Here is a 17,983-nt window from a genome sequence, read left to right as displayed (position 1 = left end):
CCACAGACAGAAATACAACAAGCTGAGATGTGGATGACATTTCATGTTCTGCAAATTAGCAAATTGAGACAAACAGTTGTCAGATATGAATAAAAGAAAGGTATGAAAGGATTTTCTCCGAATTATCAACTGTCCACAAGCACATGTGGTCAGTCTGCGATTAGTGTGATTTCCTGTCAGCAGGAAAATGCTTTTTCAAAAGTTAAAATATTTTATTATTTGCCAATTGAATGATTTTGAAAACATTCCAGCTAAATGTGATAATTTTGTATGAATGAATCAAGTTCTAAATAAAAGCATGAGAAGCTGAAGAAACAGCAAAATCTTCTAGTGTGAAGATTATTTTGCTGGTAAACCACAATAAATCGCTCATGAAGGTACATATCGTACATATTTTGCAAATATATTTAAATATCTTACTTTGTCATATAGAGTCACTTTGCATCAGCAGCTCCATGCTCCAGCGCTCTGGGAGAGTTTATAGTCCTGACAGTTGAACTCTGGATGACTGACAGCTGTCCTTCATCACAACAGAAGACACAGAAATCCTCATCATCAAAAACATGACTTTGATCTGCGTCCTCATCTGGACTCTCCTCTGCTTCACTCAGGGTGAGGAAAATCATTTTTCTGTCATGTGAAAATCATTTGGAGTGTAGCTGAGTTTCATCATCTCATGTCCAGAGTTTCTTCTCTCTCCTCAGGATCTGATGGACAAAATGTTGTTGTGACTCAACCAGCAGCCAAATCAGTGCAGCTTGGTCAGACTGTCACTATTGACTGTAAGGCCAGTCAGGCTCTTGTTTCATCTCATTGTAACATCAATTCACAAGTTTGCCTGTCTTGGTACCATCAGAAACCTGGAGAAGCTCCTAAAGCTCTGATCTATGTAACATCAACCAGATTTTCAGGAATCTCCTCCAGATTCAGTGGAAGTGGAGCAGGAAATTTATTAGACTTCACTCTGACTATCAGTGGAGTTCAGGCTGAAGATGCAGGAGTTTATTACTGTCAGAGTTATCATTACATCAACAGTCAGAACGTGTTCACACAGTGAAAAATCATCGTACAAAAACCTCCCTCAGTCTGACTGAACAGAAACTGAATTATTAAGATGTAAACAGCTGCACAGACTGAAACAGTTCACTGAACTCCCACATGAGGTCCATAAAATATAACTCTATTTAGCAAAAGAACACAATCAGCAACAGCATATATTCCTGCTGCAATCCTCTAAGATTAAAAAGTCTAAAGAATAGTCAGAATTTTATAAGTTTTGGTCTGAGAGGGCTTAAAGCAGAACACGTTTTATTAACAAATAGGGTGATTATTTTTCTTTTTTTCCAAATCATGCAAAAGAAATCATATGAAGCGATCACTTCAAAGGAATTAGGAAGATTCTGATTAAAATTATGAAAAAATACTTCAATGTAAAATAAATGTTTTCAGTGAGAAATTTTATCAAGTTAATCAGTAGATAATTTACGACAGAGTAGATATTTCTTTTAAATTAATAGTTAGTCTTTTGAAATGACACTAAGAATTGCAAAGTTAACAAACTGACATAACATTTTTAATGAAACGTAGAAAAGAAAAACATAATATGATTATACTGGCCCCGTAATGAGAGACACTTTTCTATATTTATTCATATTACCTGTGGAGGAAACCTGCTGCCAGTTCAGCTCCATGTGACTGACTGTGTGTGTTTGCATATGTGTCCTGCCTCTCTGCTCCAGCTGTTAAGAGGTCAGAGTTGATCAGTGGCTTTCCAGGCCTTTCAGAGCCACTGACACACCAACAGCACAATGATGATGTCACTGACTCTACTGCTGACCATCCTGGGGCTCCTGGTTCAGGGTGAGACTCTCTGGGAGAAACTTGATTTGAAGAAGGAATTAGGTCTATAAAATATATATATATTTAAATCTTTTAACAATCATTTGGAATCAAACATAGTTTCTCTTAATTGTTATTTTTCATATTTTCCAGGTTCATTAGGAGACATCATCCTGACTCAGACTCCTGGATCTCAGTCTGTTGCTCCAGGACAGACTGTCTCCATCAGATGTAAAACTAGTTCAGGTGTAGGTGACTGGCTTTTCTGGTACCATCAGAAACCTCGACAGGCCCTGAAGCTCATTATACGAAAAGCAACAAATCTTCATTCTGGAGTTCCAGCTCGGTTCACTGGAAGTGGATCTGGTTCTGATTTCACTCTGACCATCAGTGGAGTTCAGGCTGAAGATTCAGGAGTTTATTACTGTCAGCAGGGTAGCAGCTACCCGTTCACACAGTGATAGAACGTTGTTCAAAAACCTCCCTCAGCTGGAGAGGAACTGATCTGATCAACAGCTGCACTGAAACTAAAACAATAAATGTTTCCACAAATGCTAATCTACAAATTAATTATGAAGAAATTACTTTCATTATTATTACTACCAGTTTTTTTTATATTTCTTTAGAGCTACTGATTGAGAGATTAAGGATCAGTGATATATAAGAATTGATAAAAAAAAACAACCAAAAGGAGTAAAATAATATTTCTGAAACTATTTAAATTTCTTTATTTGACAAGATGTTTAAAAGTGAGACTGAATTATTTCAACTCTACGTCACTGTGCAGATTCATATAAATAAAAATGTCAAAGATACTTTAATAGTAAATATTTTTTATTTGAATCGTGGCCTACATGACAAATTAAACATGACTCAATAAGAAGAGCAAACAATAAGCAAAAAAAGGAGGTGAGCATTAAGACACTGGCTGCATTAACACCAGAGGTTATTTGAAGTGATTTCACAGTAACTGTCTAGGGAGATCTAAACAGTATTTTTAATTTACTTTTTACTGTAAAAGTGATAATTTCCATCTCAGAGTTACAGACTTTAGTTTTGAATTTATATGCATTTTTCTATCTCAGAAATTTAAAAGAAATTTAACTTAAGGTTTCTGCATAGTCCAAAAATGTTAAACAAAGTTGGTTGTCTTTCAAAACCTTTGGGACATGGGAGATAAAAAGTAATATCCTATAAAACATGTACAGTATAAGAACATGAATAGTCATAATTTAAGTTTTACATTTCTGATCACTAATAGGAAATTTCTCAAAATAAAATATATACTTCTGACGCCACCCTGATTCCAAATATATGTAGGGGGTTTTCTATACGAGTAAAAAGTTCAACACAACAAAAAACGTTGAAGATAAAGCATAAAAATACACGTTTGACACAATTAAAAACATTTGCTACATAAATTGATTGATTCATGTCAAAACTTCGTCATCATATTGTTCCTGTCCTGTTGAAGTCATTCAGAGGATTTCCATAGAGTTACTTTGCATCAGCAGCTCCATGCTCCAGCGCTCTGGGAGAGTTTATAGTCCTGACAGTTGAACTCTGGATGACTGACAGCTGTCCTTCATCACAACAGAAGACACAGAAATCCTCCTCATCAAAAACATGACTTTGATCTGCGTCCTCATCTGGACTCTCCTCTGCTTCACTCAGGGTGAGGAAAATCATTTTTCTGTCATGTGAAAATCATTTGGAGTGTAGCTGAGTTTCACCATCTCATGTCCAGAGTTTCTTCTCTCTCCTCAGGATCTGATGGACAAAATGTTGTTGTGACTCAACCAGCAGCCAAATCAGTGCAGCTTGGTCAGACTGTCACTATTGACTGTAAGGCCAGTAGACAAGTAGATCTCTATTCTGGTCCACAGTACTACCTTGCCTGGTACCATCAGAAACCTGGAGAAGCTCCTAAAGCTCTGATCTACTTAACATCAACCAGATTTTCAGGAATCTCCTCCAGATTCAGTGGAAGTGGAGCAGGAAATTTATTAGACTTCACTCTGACCATCAGTGGAGTTCAGGCTGAAGATGCAGGAGTTTATTACTGTCAAAGTGCTCATTACATCAACAGTCAGTACGTGTTCACACAGTGAAAAATCATCGTACAAAAACCTCCCTCAGTCTCACTGAACAGAAACTGAACTTTGTTCTGCAGCTGGAATCTGCATCAGACACTGATACAGTTCACTGAACACACATCAGGCCAGAAATTATGTTTCCCTTAAACACAAAAACACATTCAGTTATGATATTAAGACATTATATTTTAAAATTATACTATTTCATAATGATTTTAGATGTTTGACTTTATTTTTCCGATTTAGAAAATAAGGCTTATATTTACTTAATCTTGGGGAACATTAAAGTAACTTTGAGTTTATAAAGGTTACAAAATATTTTCCATGTTTTATTTTTAAACAATCATATATAAAGTCAAGAAAAACCATAAGTAAAAACACCAAAACCTGTTTTAATCTTTGTTAAACACCTTACAGGATTTATTCTCTTAACCAGATGTAGGAAGACATGAAAAACAATCCAGGAGTTTCTTTATTGTTGTGTTAGTCCTTGTTAGAATAATTTAATAAGTCTGCCATTACTATTGGAAACATAATTCATATCTAATCATTATTAAAGCCAGATCCTGCATTTAGTTTTTAGGAACATACTGCTGACAGATGAGTAGAACCAAGATTATTCAATATTTGGTTGCAACGTTTCTTCCAGATATTTTCCACAGACAGAAATACAACAAGCTGAGATGTGGTGTCAAGTCTCTCTCTGTGAATTTATAAATAGAGACATAAACAGTTGTCAGGTATGAATGACAGAAAAATATGAAAACATTTCTATGAATTATCAAATGACAACAAGTGTGTGACATTAGTGAGGTCTGTCAGCAAGAAAAAACCTTTTCAAAAAGTAAAAATTTGGATTCTTGATTCAAAACCATTCAATTCTTGACAATTGAATGGTTTTGATTCTAGCTTATTGTAATTGTTTCTTTTGAAAAAATAAAGTTATAAATAAAAGTTTGAGAAGTGCAAAAAACAAACCCTTGAGAAATAGTTTGAATAGAAGAAACAAAATGTTCCAGTAAAAAGATTGTTTTGCTTATTCACATCAAAAAGTTCACAAAAATGTAAAAGTACCAGATCTATAGAGAATTCCTTCAGTGTTATCTGGTAAAATATTATAAAGAGCCCTAATTAAAGTTCTTCTCTTAGTCTTTCTTATTATATTGATGTTTCAGGAGGAAACCTGCTGCCAGTTCAGCTCCATGTGACTGACTGTGTGTGTTTGCATATGTGTCCTGCCTCTTTGCTCCAGCTGTTAAGAGGTCAGAGTTGATCAGTGTCTGTCCAGGCCTTTCAGAGCCACTGACACACCAGCAGCACAAAGATGATGTCACTGACTCTACTGCTGACCATCCTGGGGCTCCTGGTTCAGGGTGAGACTCTGATAGAAACTTGGTTTGAAGAAGAAATTAGCTCTATAAAGATATATTTTTTAATCTTTTAACAATCATTTGTAATCAAACATAGTTTCTCTCAACTGTTATTTTTCATATTTTCCAGGTTCATTAGGAGATATCATCCTGACTCAGACTTCTGGATCTCAGTCTGTTGCTCCAGGACAGACTGTCTCCATCAGATGCAAAACTAGTACAGGTATAAATGACTGGCTTTTCTGGTACCATCAGAAACCTGGACAGGCCCCGAAGCTCATTATACGAAGAGCAACAACTCGTGAGTCTGGAGTTCCAGCTCGTTTCAGTGGAAGTGGATCTGGTTCTGATTTCACTCTGACCATCAGTGGAGTTCAGGCTGAAGATTCAGGAGTTTATTACTGTCAGCAGGGTTATGAAACACCGTTCACACAGTGATAGAACGTCGTACAAAAACCTCCCTCAGCTGGAGAGGAACTGAAACAATAAATGTTTTATTTATTTATTCTTAATAATTTTCTAATTTTTTAAGTTTTTTTATTTATCAATTCTTTCATTTTCCACTAATGTATATATTTTTTATTTTGATATCTATTTGGATCTGATGCTAATAATATGATAATGATAATAATAATAATAATAATAATAATAATAATAATAATAATAATAATAATAATAATAATAATAATAATAATAATAATAATAATAATAATAATAATAATAATAATAATAATAATAATTCTTTGCTATTTGGTTAGAACAATTAAAGACACAAAAAAAGCACTGGGAGTTTAAACAATTTTTTATTTTGAAATGTTTTTTCAAATCATTTTGGAAAAACCTCTTACTTCTGATGATGGTAGTTACTAAATATTTTCCCTTAGCTTTAACTGTATAACTGTATTCAAAATATGTTTTTAAATTTAATGATGATTTGCAGGGCATTTAATTTTACTCTTGTGTTGCATAGAGACGATTTCTGAAGAGATTAAAAGCAAAACATAAATGGGCAAAACAGTAAAACATAACTAAAATATTTAAAGCTGAATAAAAAGGAGGTGGAAACCAGAAGTTGATGAGTAAATATTTATTATCTGAACATTGACCAACATGACAAGCAAACATAACTCAGTGAAAATGGAGAATAATCAGCAGAGAAAGAGTGAGAGCAGTGACAGATTAAAGCCAGTATCAGAGAGTCAGGCCAGGACTGGGAACACTGGTCTCTCCTCAGTGTCTCTGTGACTGCAGACTGGGAGCCCTGGTAGTCATATCTGTCATAAGCAAAACTCTAACTTATTTTTTTTGAAACAGCAACAATTTATAAAGACAGCAACAAAAAAACACGAACAATTTGTGATGTCATGTTTTTAACACACTGAGTTACAAAATAGTTTTATGATTTACATATAAAAATGTGCAAGAATGGCTCCAAATTCTTATATGACCCAAAAATAATAAACTCCAATCTCTGGTTGGATGATAAAATGTATGATAGTTTTGAAATATAAACACTGAATTCAAACTAAGTTTAAAATATATAAAAAAGGAGGTGGAAACCAGAAGTTGATGAGTAAATATTTATTATCTGAACATTGACCAACATGACAAGCAAACATAACTCAGTGAAAATAGAGAATAATCAGCAGAGAAAGAGTGAGAGCAGTGACAGATTAAAGCCAGTATCAGAGTCTGAGATAGTCAGGTCAGGACTGGGAACACTGGTCTCTCCTCAATGTCTCTGTGACTGCAGACTGGGAGCCCTGGGAGGCCTCACAGGTCACAGAGCCCACCTTCCTCCACTGGTCTGCAGGGAGCCTCAGGGTGCTGCTCCAGCTGTAGAGGCCGTCATTCTGCAGCACCCCGGAGCTCCTGCTCTGCTCCCAGCTGCTGCTGCTGCTGCTGCTGCTGCCGTCCAGCTTCCAGGACAGAGTCCAGTCTGAGGGGAAGCCCTTGTTGGCCAGACACAGGAGGGTAACCTGCTGCTGCTGCAGCTCCTCATTGGAGGGGGGCAGCACTGTCAGGGTGGGGCGGGTATCACCTAGGAGACACCAATCAGGTTAGAGAACAGGAACCACACACCTGTTAACCAGACAGCAGAAACTGGACCATCTTTACTGAGGGAGAAATGACTTTCTTTAAGATTCTTCAGTTGAACATTTGTTCTGCTCCACCAGTCACTCCCTCACACACTGTTTCACTTCCCTTCACTGTGAACTCAAGCATATCAGCACACAGAGTCCTCATATAACCTGAGATACATTAAACTAGAAAAGAAGATTAAACATAAACTGAGCTTTACTTTCCCTCCCTGTGATTAAAAATTAAATAATATTTTTAAAACTATAAATTGTAAATTTTAAATCAAACAATTTGATGCTCATCTTACAAGTGCTTAAATATTTAAAGTATTAAACAGAATAAAATATATAATTTCTTAAAGCAGATCGGCTGTTGGGCACAAATGAAATGAATACAATTTTAAAAATAATTTCTTATCTCTCAGCTATTTTAAATTAGTAATTTAAAGGTCATCACAAAACATTTTGAAATAGTTTAATGAAACTTTTTAATTAATATGATTTTCATCCTAATATTTTTGTTGAAACATTATAGAAACATTAAAAACTTGTTTGAAGAATAACATGTTCAGCATTATTAAATGTTTTATTTCATTTAATTAGTAATAGAGAAATGTGAAGTCCACAATTCCTTAGAAATGGTTAAAAAATAAATTGCTCTAAACATCACACATGATCCTTTTATGATCATTCTCAAAATTTATCTCAAAATAAATGTTAAATATTCAGAAACTTACTTCCAACATCCAGTCTGGTTCCTCCACCAAAAGTCCACCACAGTGATACAAACTAATTGAGTCGTTGTACAAAAACCTCTGACTGTAGAGACACGACTCTCTGACTCTGAACACAACAAACTGATTCTGGTTTAAAAAACTAAATAAAACTCAAGTTTTATTTTCCCTTCATATAATAAACAAAAATCTTTCTACCAGATATAAAATAACAATTAATTTTTTCTCCATGATTCTAACTACTGACCCAACCTGCAGTTTTCAACACTGACTGAAGCAAATTAATAAAAACTTAAATTATGGACGTCATCATTTGTATTAGTTTGTTGATGAGCCTAACAACAATGTACATCTCAGGTAACAGTGAAATATGTGAAATATTGAACTTACTTCCAACATCCAGTCTGGTTCCTCCACCAAACGTGTACCACAGTGATACAAACTGGTTGAGTCGTCGTACAAAAACCTCTGACTGTAGAGACACGGCTCTCTGACTCTGAACACAACAAACTCTAAATAAACAGTTTCAACCTGAAAATCACAGCTGGAAAGGTTATTCATTAATTATGTTTTATTCTGATATGAACAGTCACTAATTTTAATTCATTGTTCATAAACTTTTATGAAGATTTCTATTGTTAAAAGTGGACTACTCAACAACAAAAACAGACATTTTTTGATCTCCTTTCTTGAGCAAAAGAGAAAAAGCATGAAACAGAAATTGTCCTCATTAATACAAAGTATCTTTAAAAAATTTGAAACATATTATCAGAAAAATTGCCAAACAAAAGATTGTATCCTTTTGTATCCTGTTTCTCCTGGATCAATGAGGAAGCTTCATTGTTGAACTTTGAACTTTGATGACATACAGCTTTGAGTCTGATAAATATACAAAAAATGTATCTTTAAGATGTTACCTTAATACTTGATAGTGAAAAAGTAATGATCCGAGGATTAAAAGACATTATTGTCTAATCTCTTACTCCTTGAATTTATTTAACTTTAGAATAAAAAAATAGTCACTTTTGTTTCTGGCATCAGGCTAATATAACTTAATGTATAGATTGTTCACAAGAATGTAGCAAATACAATAGATGTAAGTTCAGCCAGAATTGGACCTAATTGGGCCTGAATGAGCTGGTGTCACTGGGAGACGTCTGCTACATGGGATGCAATAAGATGACAAGTGGAGTGAAGAAATTTCAAAGCAATTGTCTACAAATGTTAAACTAATCAGTATTTTAAATAATTAAAATGTTAAAATGATTTCAACAGAAATAGTCTCAGTTCAATTTATCATAAATAACAGCATTTATGATAAAATCTTTTCATTTTAGCATAAAGCCTGAGAAACTCAAGATTATATTACATGAAATTCAACTATTTTATATAATTTTCAAAACCTAACTAAAATGATTTTTTAATATAATAAACCAAGATTATGTTTAAGCTTTGCTGATATCTAATTTTTATTTGTTTTTATTTTATTCAGGTTTATTTATACAGATCGACTCCTTGAAATCCAAGATTTCACTTGTTTAATAGACTTGCTTTGATAAAACAAAAAAAATCACAAATACAGAAAGAATATGAAGACATTTTATAAAAAATTTAATTTTTAATAAAATTACATTTGTAATTAAATTTGTAAAAAAGCATGCCAGAATTCAGACTAGAGAAGTTGATTGTATAAAGTTTATGCAAAAGGTTGGTTGTATCTGGGTTCATATTATGTTTCCATACTTTCAAAGAAAGCTCAGAAATTATTTTATTTTGACACAAGGAAGATGCAAACACTGCGACAGACTGGCGACCTGTCCAGGGTGAACCCCGCCTCTCGCCCGGAACGTTAGCTGGGGATTGGCACCAGCAACCCTCCTGACCCCATTAGGGACAAGGGAGAATAGAAAATGGATGGATGGATGGAAGATGCAAACAATTAGACTTATTGAATCATAAATCTGTGTGTAAAAGTTATAAATGTTGAATTCATGAAGTGCTTTGAGCCAACATTTATTGTGAATTAATTAAATTGAATTAAATGTGAACGTTAAGATTTTCCAGCAGTGAGGAGGAAACCTGCTGCCAGTTCAGCTCCATGTGACTGACTGTGTGTGTTTGCATATGTGTCCTGCCTCTCTGCTCCAGCTGTTAAGAGGTCAGAGTTGATCAGTGTCTGTCCAGGCCTTTCAGAGCCACTGACACACCAGCAGCACAATGATGATGTCACTGACTCTACTGCTGACCATCCTGGGGCTCCTGGTTCAGGGTGAGACTCTGATAGAAACTTGGTTTAAGAAGGAATTACTTCTATAGAGATATATTATTTAATCTTTTAGCAATCATTTGTAATCAAACAGTTTCTCTCAATTGTTATTTTTCATATTTTCCAGGTTCATTAGGAGACATCATCCTGACTCAGACTCCTGGATCTCAGTCTGTTGTTCCAGGACAGACTGTCTCCATCAGATGTAAAACTAGTTCAAGTGTTAGTAGCAACCTCCACTGGTACCTTCAGAAACCTGCAGAAGCTCCTAAACTCCTGATTCGATATGCTACAACTCTTCATTCTGGAGTTCCAGCTCGGTTCAGTGGAAGTGGATCTGGTTCTGATTACACTCTGACCATCAGTGGAGTTCAGGCTGAAGATTCAGGAGTTTATTACTGTCAGCAGAGTTACAGCAGACCGTTCACACAGTGATAGAACGTCGTACAAAAACCTCCCTCAACTGGAGAGGAACTGATCTGACTCAAGAGCTGCTGGGAAACTAAAACACTAAAAGTATCCAGTAAAAATACAATGTTAATTATTCATGAAGACCCTGTTTAAATATTTATTTATTTGCTTTTCTAATTGAGTAGATTTTTTTTGTCTAGGTCTTTTGAATAAATTAGTGAGAGTGATCTTTTATGACTGAAAAAACAAATAATAGTAAAACGACAATTTTGTGATTATTTAAATTTGTTCAATTGACCAAGTGTTGAATAATGAGTCAGTAAATTATTTCAATTCTGCTCGACTTTAAAGATTCATATAAATAAAAAAGTCTAACCTTTTTGAAAACAGGTCAGATTTGATCAGTTTCAGTTCAGACCTTTCACAGCCACTGACACCAATTTCTTCTGTCAAATTACTTACTTATTAAAATTAGTCTTAAAAAATTACGTATCTGACTTGTGCTGATAAAAATATCTCAGTAACTTTTACTGTCTTGTTTTTAATGAGAAAAGTGCACAAATGGTTTGATGTGTTTTAAATAAAAGCTTTTAGAATATTTATATGAACTGCATAAAAATGAATAAGTAAATTCCACTCTCTGGAATAAAACATATTTTTGTTTATGATATGAAATTAAATAATTACAGTTAAAACTAACTGGGTTAAACCCATAGAGAAACAAGTTGGATACCAGAAGTAGATGAGTAAATGGGATTACTGGTTTCTCCTCAGTGTCTCTGTGACTGGGACTGGGAGCCCTGGGTGACCTCTCGGGTCACAGAGCCCACCTTCTTTCACTGGTCTGCATACAATTAAAAAACCGACTCCGCCCATTAAAGAGAGATCTGTTTCCTTTATTTCTTAAAGTGAAACTGGAGTTTTTTTCCTTCCCTTTCTGAGCTTCACTAATGAACCGTGGCAGCAGAAACGTTTCAGAAGTAAAGATATTCATTTCCTTTCCATCTGGACTTTACATTTTCTTTCAGTGCATGACTGGATTCCAGCTGAAGTCAGAATATATATAACAGGTCACATTGAATTGACCTTTGCGTTGGCATTTGATCTTGTGTGTTAGACTTTTTGTCTCAACGTTGACCTCTAGTAGCATTCTGACCTCTCTGTCTCAACCTATTTTAATTTAATGTACAAACATAAACTTTAAAGTTAAATAATCTAAATTAACTCATTAAAGTGATTGCTGCTTTTAAATTTGTAATACATGAAACTAATTTCTTTAAAAATATGTAGCATCAGATAATAAGCTATTTAAAGCCTGGGGTTATTTTTGTTCTGTAACTTTAATAACATTTCTATAAAACAAAATACCAGAATGGGAGATATGATTTATTATTTGTTGCATTTCAATATTAACTGAAGTAAGTCACATGGAAGTGAAAATTTTTTGATATGTTTTCCACAATGTGTTAAAGCTAAAATGAGTTTGTACTGATATAAAAGTTGACTCAAAAGGATCCCTTAAATGTCTGATTTCTTTTTTATTATCATTTTACTCTCACCGACCAACATTGTGAAACTTTTTCAGTGTATAACCCTACCACAATTATTCTTCATGAAATGTATCATCACACCACAGAACATCTGTTTAACAAAATAATAAAATCTGGATAGGCCCCGTCTTTTTTTATTCCCAGAGAAATATTTAATTTTGCCAAGAAAATATGTATAAAAACACTTTTAGTGTGCAGTCCCTTTGTGGTTTCACTGTGAAAAACTGAAAATATTAAATAACACTTAAAGCTCTGAAAAACTTTAAGTTTTTTTAATTTAATTTAATTTTATTTTATTTTATGTAATGTAATATAAACACATTTCAAGGCTTTTAAAGACTCTGTTGGACAGAAGAAGTTCTGATTCATAAACTAAATAATTAAATTGCAAAATAAATAATCAAAACGTTGAATTAATTAAATGTGTAACGCATTCACATTTTAAAACCTTTTTTCCAGTCAGATGTTGAGCGGAATATTTTAATTTATTTTGTCTTGAGGAGAAAATTGGAAAAAAATGAAAAAGTTATTATGCTGGATCTTAACATATAATGAATTTTAAAGATTTAATATTATATTCTCATGTCATTCTTGACTCATTTGGGTTTAATGAAGGACGCTGTCTCCCTCTACCGATCATTCTGAGAATAACACACTCACTTTGTGTCATATTGAGCCTTATTTCTTATAAATCGTGACCGATTCAACATTTAATTGTTCACGGTTCGAAACACACACCTGCCTAAGTTTTGTTTCTGAAAGATCACAACAAAATACATCAGACTTCTCCTTTCACTAGCTTTCACAATGTTCCTCCTTGTTTTGTTAATATTTCACCTTTTGTTCTCATCACCAACATTGTCATTTTCTCCAGCCTCAGTGTGCAATATTTATTTTACCGCTATATTTACAGTTGCATGTATGGATATTATGATGCAGCTCACATCCAGCTGTGCTCAGATCTTGATCTTTATTAGTTTTATTCAAACAACTTTTATAGCTGCTGCAGTTCACTGCATGTTAGGCCAATAAAATATAACTTCATCACGTGAAGCATGAAACAAATTAATACCACATACTGTATTTTAACTAAAAAACAACTTTTTTAACTTCTCCAATTTTTATATGTTTGCAGTTATTCTGCAGTAAGTAATTTCTTTTCTCTGTGTTCCCAGAAATGCCAGGAGATGGCAGCACTGTTCCAGAGGTGTGCTGTAGAAATGAGTGCATGGTGTTGGATAAAAATACTTTATTTTACTTCCAAGAACAGCAAAAAATCAGCATTTAAAGATTAGATAGATCCAAGACTTGCGTCATGCATCATATTTTCAGTTATGAGTTCAACCCTAAAAATTATAAAACACTAATTTAAATTTCTGAATTGTTTTAATTCTGTCTGTGCCATGAAGCACTAAAAGCTATAAAAGAAAAATGTGACAAAAATGAGATTAGGTGTAACCTTTGTAAACATTGTTTGTTTCCACCTTAAATAAATTAAGACCTCCGGTATAGTTTACAGAGCAGTTTAATTGTCTGTGAGGCAAAATGGAAGAAGACATAAAACTCTCCAAAGAATCAACAGATCTAATCTGATACATACACGTTTGAATGGTATTTATAAACAATTTTAAACACTGTGATCATAATGGTAAGCAAAGGGTCTTGTATTTTACAAAAATATTGGAATTATTTAAATTCATTTTATTTTTCAGGAAATATCTCCTAGCTGAAAATGACTTCAAGCTCACAAATGTTTGCCACTTTTTCTACACAACTCTGAGGATAGTCTACTGAACTCTCATATTAAACATGTTAGACATTGTTCTGCAGGACATCTGTCAAGACAAAATGAGAAATAATACTTTAAAGCAAAAATATTTGTCTGCTCAGTGTTTCTGTGAATCTTAAACTTGAATTATTGTTTCTCTGGACTACAAATGATATCAAGCAAAAGTCATTTTTAGCCTGTCTTCAAAATATGAAATCCAGAAGAAAATACTATTTATGATGTGTGTTAGCATACATCTGAAAATTACTAAAGTAAAGTACATATTCACCTGAATTTGTCCTCTGTCCTTAAGCTTTTTGTGGAAAGATTTTTATTTTAGCTTCAAACTCACCGGATAATTTATTGAATCCATACATATTACGTAGATTACACTTTAATCTGTGGAAAATTTAAAAAGCAATATAAAGAAGACTGTACAGAGTACAGGAAGAGAATAATTGGTCCTTGAAAATCCAGTAAGTCAGGCTGGGCCTCTGATCTCTACTTGATTTTCAGAGTGACTGAGACTGGAGCCAGTGAGCCCAGAACTGCCCTGCAGGTCACAGACGAAATCTTCTTCCAGTTCTCCTCATCAACCGTTAAGGAGCTGCTCCAGGTGTAGTGGTCGTCGTCCAGTTGCTTCACAGGGCTCCATTGCTCTTCCCAGTGGACTTGGCTGCTGCCATTGACGTACCACTGCAATTTCCAGTCAGTGGGGAAGCCCTTGTTTCCCTGACACGTGAGGGTTAACTTCCCCTCCTGCGGCTCCTTGCTGGAGGGGGCCAGCAAAGTCAGGTTGGGTTGTAAAACATCTATAAGACAATAAACATCTTGAAGGTCAGAATCAACTCAACTGTCCGTCAACACCAAACACATGTTCTGCTAAATGATTAGACTTTTCTTTTTCTACAAATCATTCACTTCAATCCAGTCTTATTTATAAATGATTTAATTTATGGTCACAGCAAATGGTAAATGACCTGGACTTGTAAAGCATTTACCAAGTGCAGAGGACCCCAAAAGCCAAAGTGAGACAGACGCAGAGGGGATCAAACCGTCAACCTCAAACTCATATCATCACCTTCACCCCAACAGTACAACAGAATCCTCTAATGACCATTTAATAATCATTTGAAATATAAAATATACTAAAATAATAGAATTTCCTGTGGCCACACTTTTCTTTAAATTATTTAGTAAAATATTGTTTTTGGCGTAAAAACAGATATTTATTGTTGTTGATATATAAAGTCTTAAAATAAGTTTAGTTACAGTAAAACATTCATAAAATCAAACTTGACTTTCCAGACACTGTCCATCAGGTTGATTTAAATACTTTTAAAAGTCTTAAAACTTTGTGTGATACAGAGACCTAAACTTAAACTTTAATCTGACAACAAATTCCACATATGAATGCTTGTAATGATAAGATTGAAAAGGTATTTTAGAACATGCCACCCTAATAATCCTATTGGCTTGTAAATAGTCCATAATGGTTGTTACAGAAAGTTTGTTAACCAAAGATGCCAATCTTGGATTCTTAAAAAAATTGCTTTGGAAATTTTTTTGACCCAGTATTCTGCCCATTTTATATAATGACAAGTAATACAAAGCCTTGTCCAAAAATGAAATGAAACTGTGTCATGCTGTGATTACGCCCCAGGGGTCCAAAGACATTTCATTTGTGACTAATTCAAAGATCCTAAAAAGTATAAATAAAAATGCTTCAGTTAATTTCAAAAAGATTATTAGGGATGCTACCTTCATAATGTCCGAGATTAAACTCAGTCTTATTTATCTGTCCCTAGATGTGATATGATTGAAAAGCAAAAGAGACAACACCGGTCTCTAGAACTCTGAAGAGATTTTGCAATAGGACAACATCTCTCTACTTCTCAAAGCGAGATATTTCTTCCCCCAGTAGAATTTCTCTTCAAATTACGCTGATTTCACATTAAACTTTAGTGTTAGGAAAAACCTAAATAGTAGCAGATTCTAAAACAATATTTTAAAGCTCTGTGTACTGTGACCAGTTTAATAGTATAACTCCACTACTTATCCAGTTTAAGGTCTCAAACTTAACTTGCCATTTAAAAAATTGCAGGAAAAAAAAAAAAAAGAAAGTCCAGTACATCGACATTAAAAGTAACAACATGTCAAAAACAGTAAATAAATTTCTCACCCACAACATGAAGTTTAACTATTCCAATTTCAGTAGTATCTTCCCCCAATACTAAGACAGTATAATTTCCGCTGTCATTCAGTCGTGCGGAGGTCAGAGTCAGGTGGCCGTTGGCTGAATCAATCGAAGCTCTACCTTTGTAGCGATCATTCACCATGAGACCTTCTGGACGCAGAACAGCAACATTAAAAATTTGGTTTCCACCTTTGAAATTCCAGGTTATTATGTTACTTGGCTCATTCTCAATCAGGATTTCAAGTGTTGTGTTTTCCCCCAAATAGGCTTTCACTGGACGCTCCGAGACAATCTTTTGACCAACACTGGGCCCTGTAGGCAAGCATGAAAGAGTTAGAATGTTTTGTAAACACTTGAAGGTGTAAACAAGAGTGATAATAGAGGCTAAACTATAATAAGGATAATCATTTAGCATTTTATCAGTATTGAACTCAGCTTAGCAAAAGGAAACAAGATAGACTGATGATCATCCGGTCTTAGAGTCATTCCAAAATATCCAGCGAATGTATAACATTTCATGCATTAAATTATATAGAAATGTTAAACCTTACCTAGAAGACAGAGGGAAAACACAAGTGATTTTAAGCTGAACAGATCCATGTTTCACTGAGGGGAAAGATGTTATTGCAATGCTTTTTAAAGGATAAATACTGGGAGCTCAAAGAGCATGTTTTCTCTGTAAACTTACTGTTTGTACAAACTGGAGTTTAGTCAGCCAAAGCTAATTATTCACAGATTTCAACTTCAACTTGTGTAATAACGTTACTTTTGTTGAAGATTTAAAATTGATATAATCTTTGTGTGGCCAGAAAGATATGATCTATTTTACTGTCTTTGTTTTTGTTACAATCTACTGTTTGTTTAATGAGATGATATGGAGAATTTCAACCTAGTTTTTCTCCCTGTCACACTTCCTACCAATTTCTCCTGCTCCTATGCCTCACATCTCTTTTATTTTTCTATTTTATGCAGTTGCCCCTTCATGCATTCTTAAAATATTATAGTCAGGTTGAACTGATGGCACAATGTCAAACCTGGCTTTATCTCTTATCCAGGATTTCTGAATCCAACTTTTTGTGAAACAGCTTTTAGTTTCACACTTTGGTTAAATATTCTGTTGTAAGGTATGCTTTATGAATAAAATGGGATTGAACATATCGCATTTCCTACATCAAGTAAAAAGGAGTTGGCATCTGTGTGTGATGACTTGCTGCCTTGAACACCAGGTTCAGTTTTGTGTAACAAAAAGATAAGGCTAATGTTTTTTTCTTCACCAATAAACCAAAAATAAAGTCTTGCTCATGATAGATAGATAGATAGATAGATAGATAGATAGATAGATAGATAGATAGATAGATAGATAGATAGATAGATAGATAGATAGATAGATAGATAGATAGATAGATAGATAGATAGATAGATAGATAGATAGATAGATAGATAGATAGATAAATAGATAGATAGATAGATAGATAGATAGATAAATAGATAGATAGATAGATAGATAGATAGATAGATAGATAGATAGATAGATAGATAGATAGATAGATAGATAGATAGATAGATAGATAGATAGATAGATAGATAGATAGATAGATAGATAGATAGATAGATAGATAGATAGATAGATAGATAGATAGATAGATAGATAGATACATTTCTTGGAAGACC

The 17,983-nt window shown here is 34.1% G+C and overlaps 2 protein-coding genes and 3 gene segments (V, D, J or C); 3 read left to right on the top strand and 2 right to left on the bottom strand.

Moving 5' to 3' along the window:
* The first annotated feature begins 448 nt into the window (after positions 1–448).
* On the top strand, positions 449–1,130 carry LOC122844161. The segment is given in 2 exon segments: positions 449–612; positions 705–1,130. Coding segments are annotated over 2 exon segments (402 nt in total).
* A 647-nt stretch (positions 1,131–1,777) lies between these two features.
* LOC122844063 lies at positions 1,778–3,965 on the top strand. Its single transcript, XM_044139249.1, has 4 exons — positions 1,778–1,860; positions 1,993–2,296; positions 3,414–3,514; positions 3,607–3,965. Exons 1-4 carry the CDS (start codon positions 1,809–1,811, stop codon positions 3,948–3,950), a joined length of 801 nt encoding a protein of 266 aa, XP_043995184.1. The 5' UTR covers positions 1,778–1,808; the 3' UTR covers positions 3,951–3,965.
* A 2,906-nt stretch (positions 3,966–6,871) lies between these two features.
* LOC122844062 lies at positions 6,872–8,519 on the bottom strand. The segment is given in 3 exon segments: positions 6,872–7,346; positions 8,124–8,175; positions 8,511–8,519. Coding segments are annotated over 3 exon segments (396 nt in total).
* A 1,644-nt stretch (positions 8,520–10,163) lies between these two features.
* On the top strand, positions 10,164–11,387 carry LOC122844160. The segment is given in 2 exon segments: positions 10,164–10,389; positions 10,514–11,387. Coding segments are annotated over 2 exon segments (360 nt in total).
* Positions 11,388–13,854: 2,467 nt separating this feature from the next.
* LOC122844159 (V-set and immunoglobulin domain-containing protein 10-like) lies at positions 13,855–17,007 on the bottom strand. The gene is made up of 3 exons (XM_044139372.1): positions 16,864–17,007; positions 16,298–16,624; positions 13,855–14,927 (listed from the first exon to the last, which is right to left on the bottom strand). The coding sequence occupies exons 1-3, from the start codon at positions 16,910–16,912 to the stop codon at positions 14,617–14,619; spliced, it is 687 nt and encodes a 228-aa protein (XP_043995307.1). The 5' UTR covers positions 16,913–17,007; the 3' UTR covers positions 13,855–14,616.
* Between the last annotated feature and the right edge of the window lie 976 nt (positions 17,008–17,983).

This window comes from Gambusia affinis, linkage group LG14 (genome assembly GCF_019740435.1).
Source record: "Gambusia affinis linkage group LG14, SWU_Gaff_1.0, whole genome shotgun sequence".
Taxonomy (NCBI): domain Eukaryota; kingdom Metazoa; phylum Chordata; class Actinopteri; order Cyprinodontiformes; family Poeciliidae; genus Gambusia; species Gambusia affinis.
Note: the sequence above shows the minus strand (reverse complement) of the source record. Positions and strands in the feature narration are given on the sequence as shown.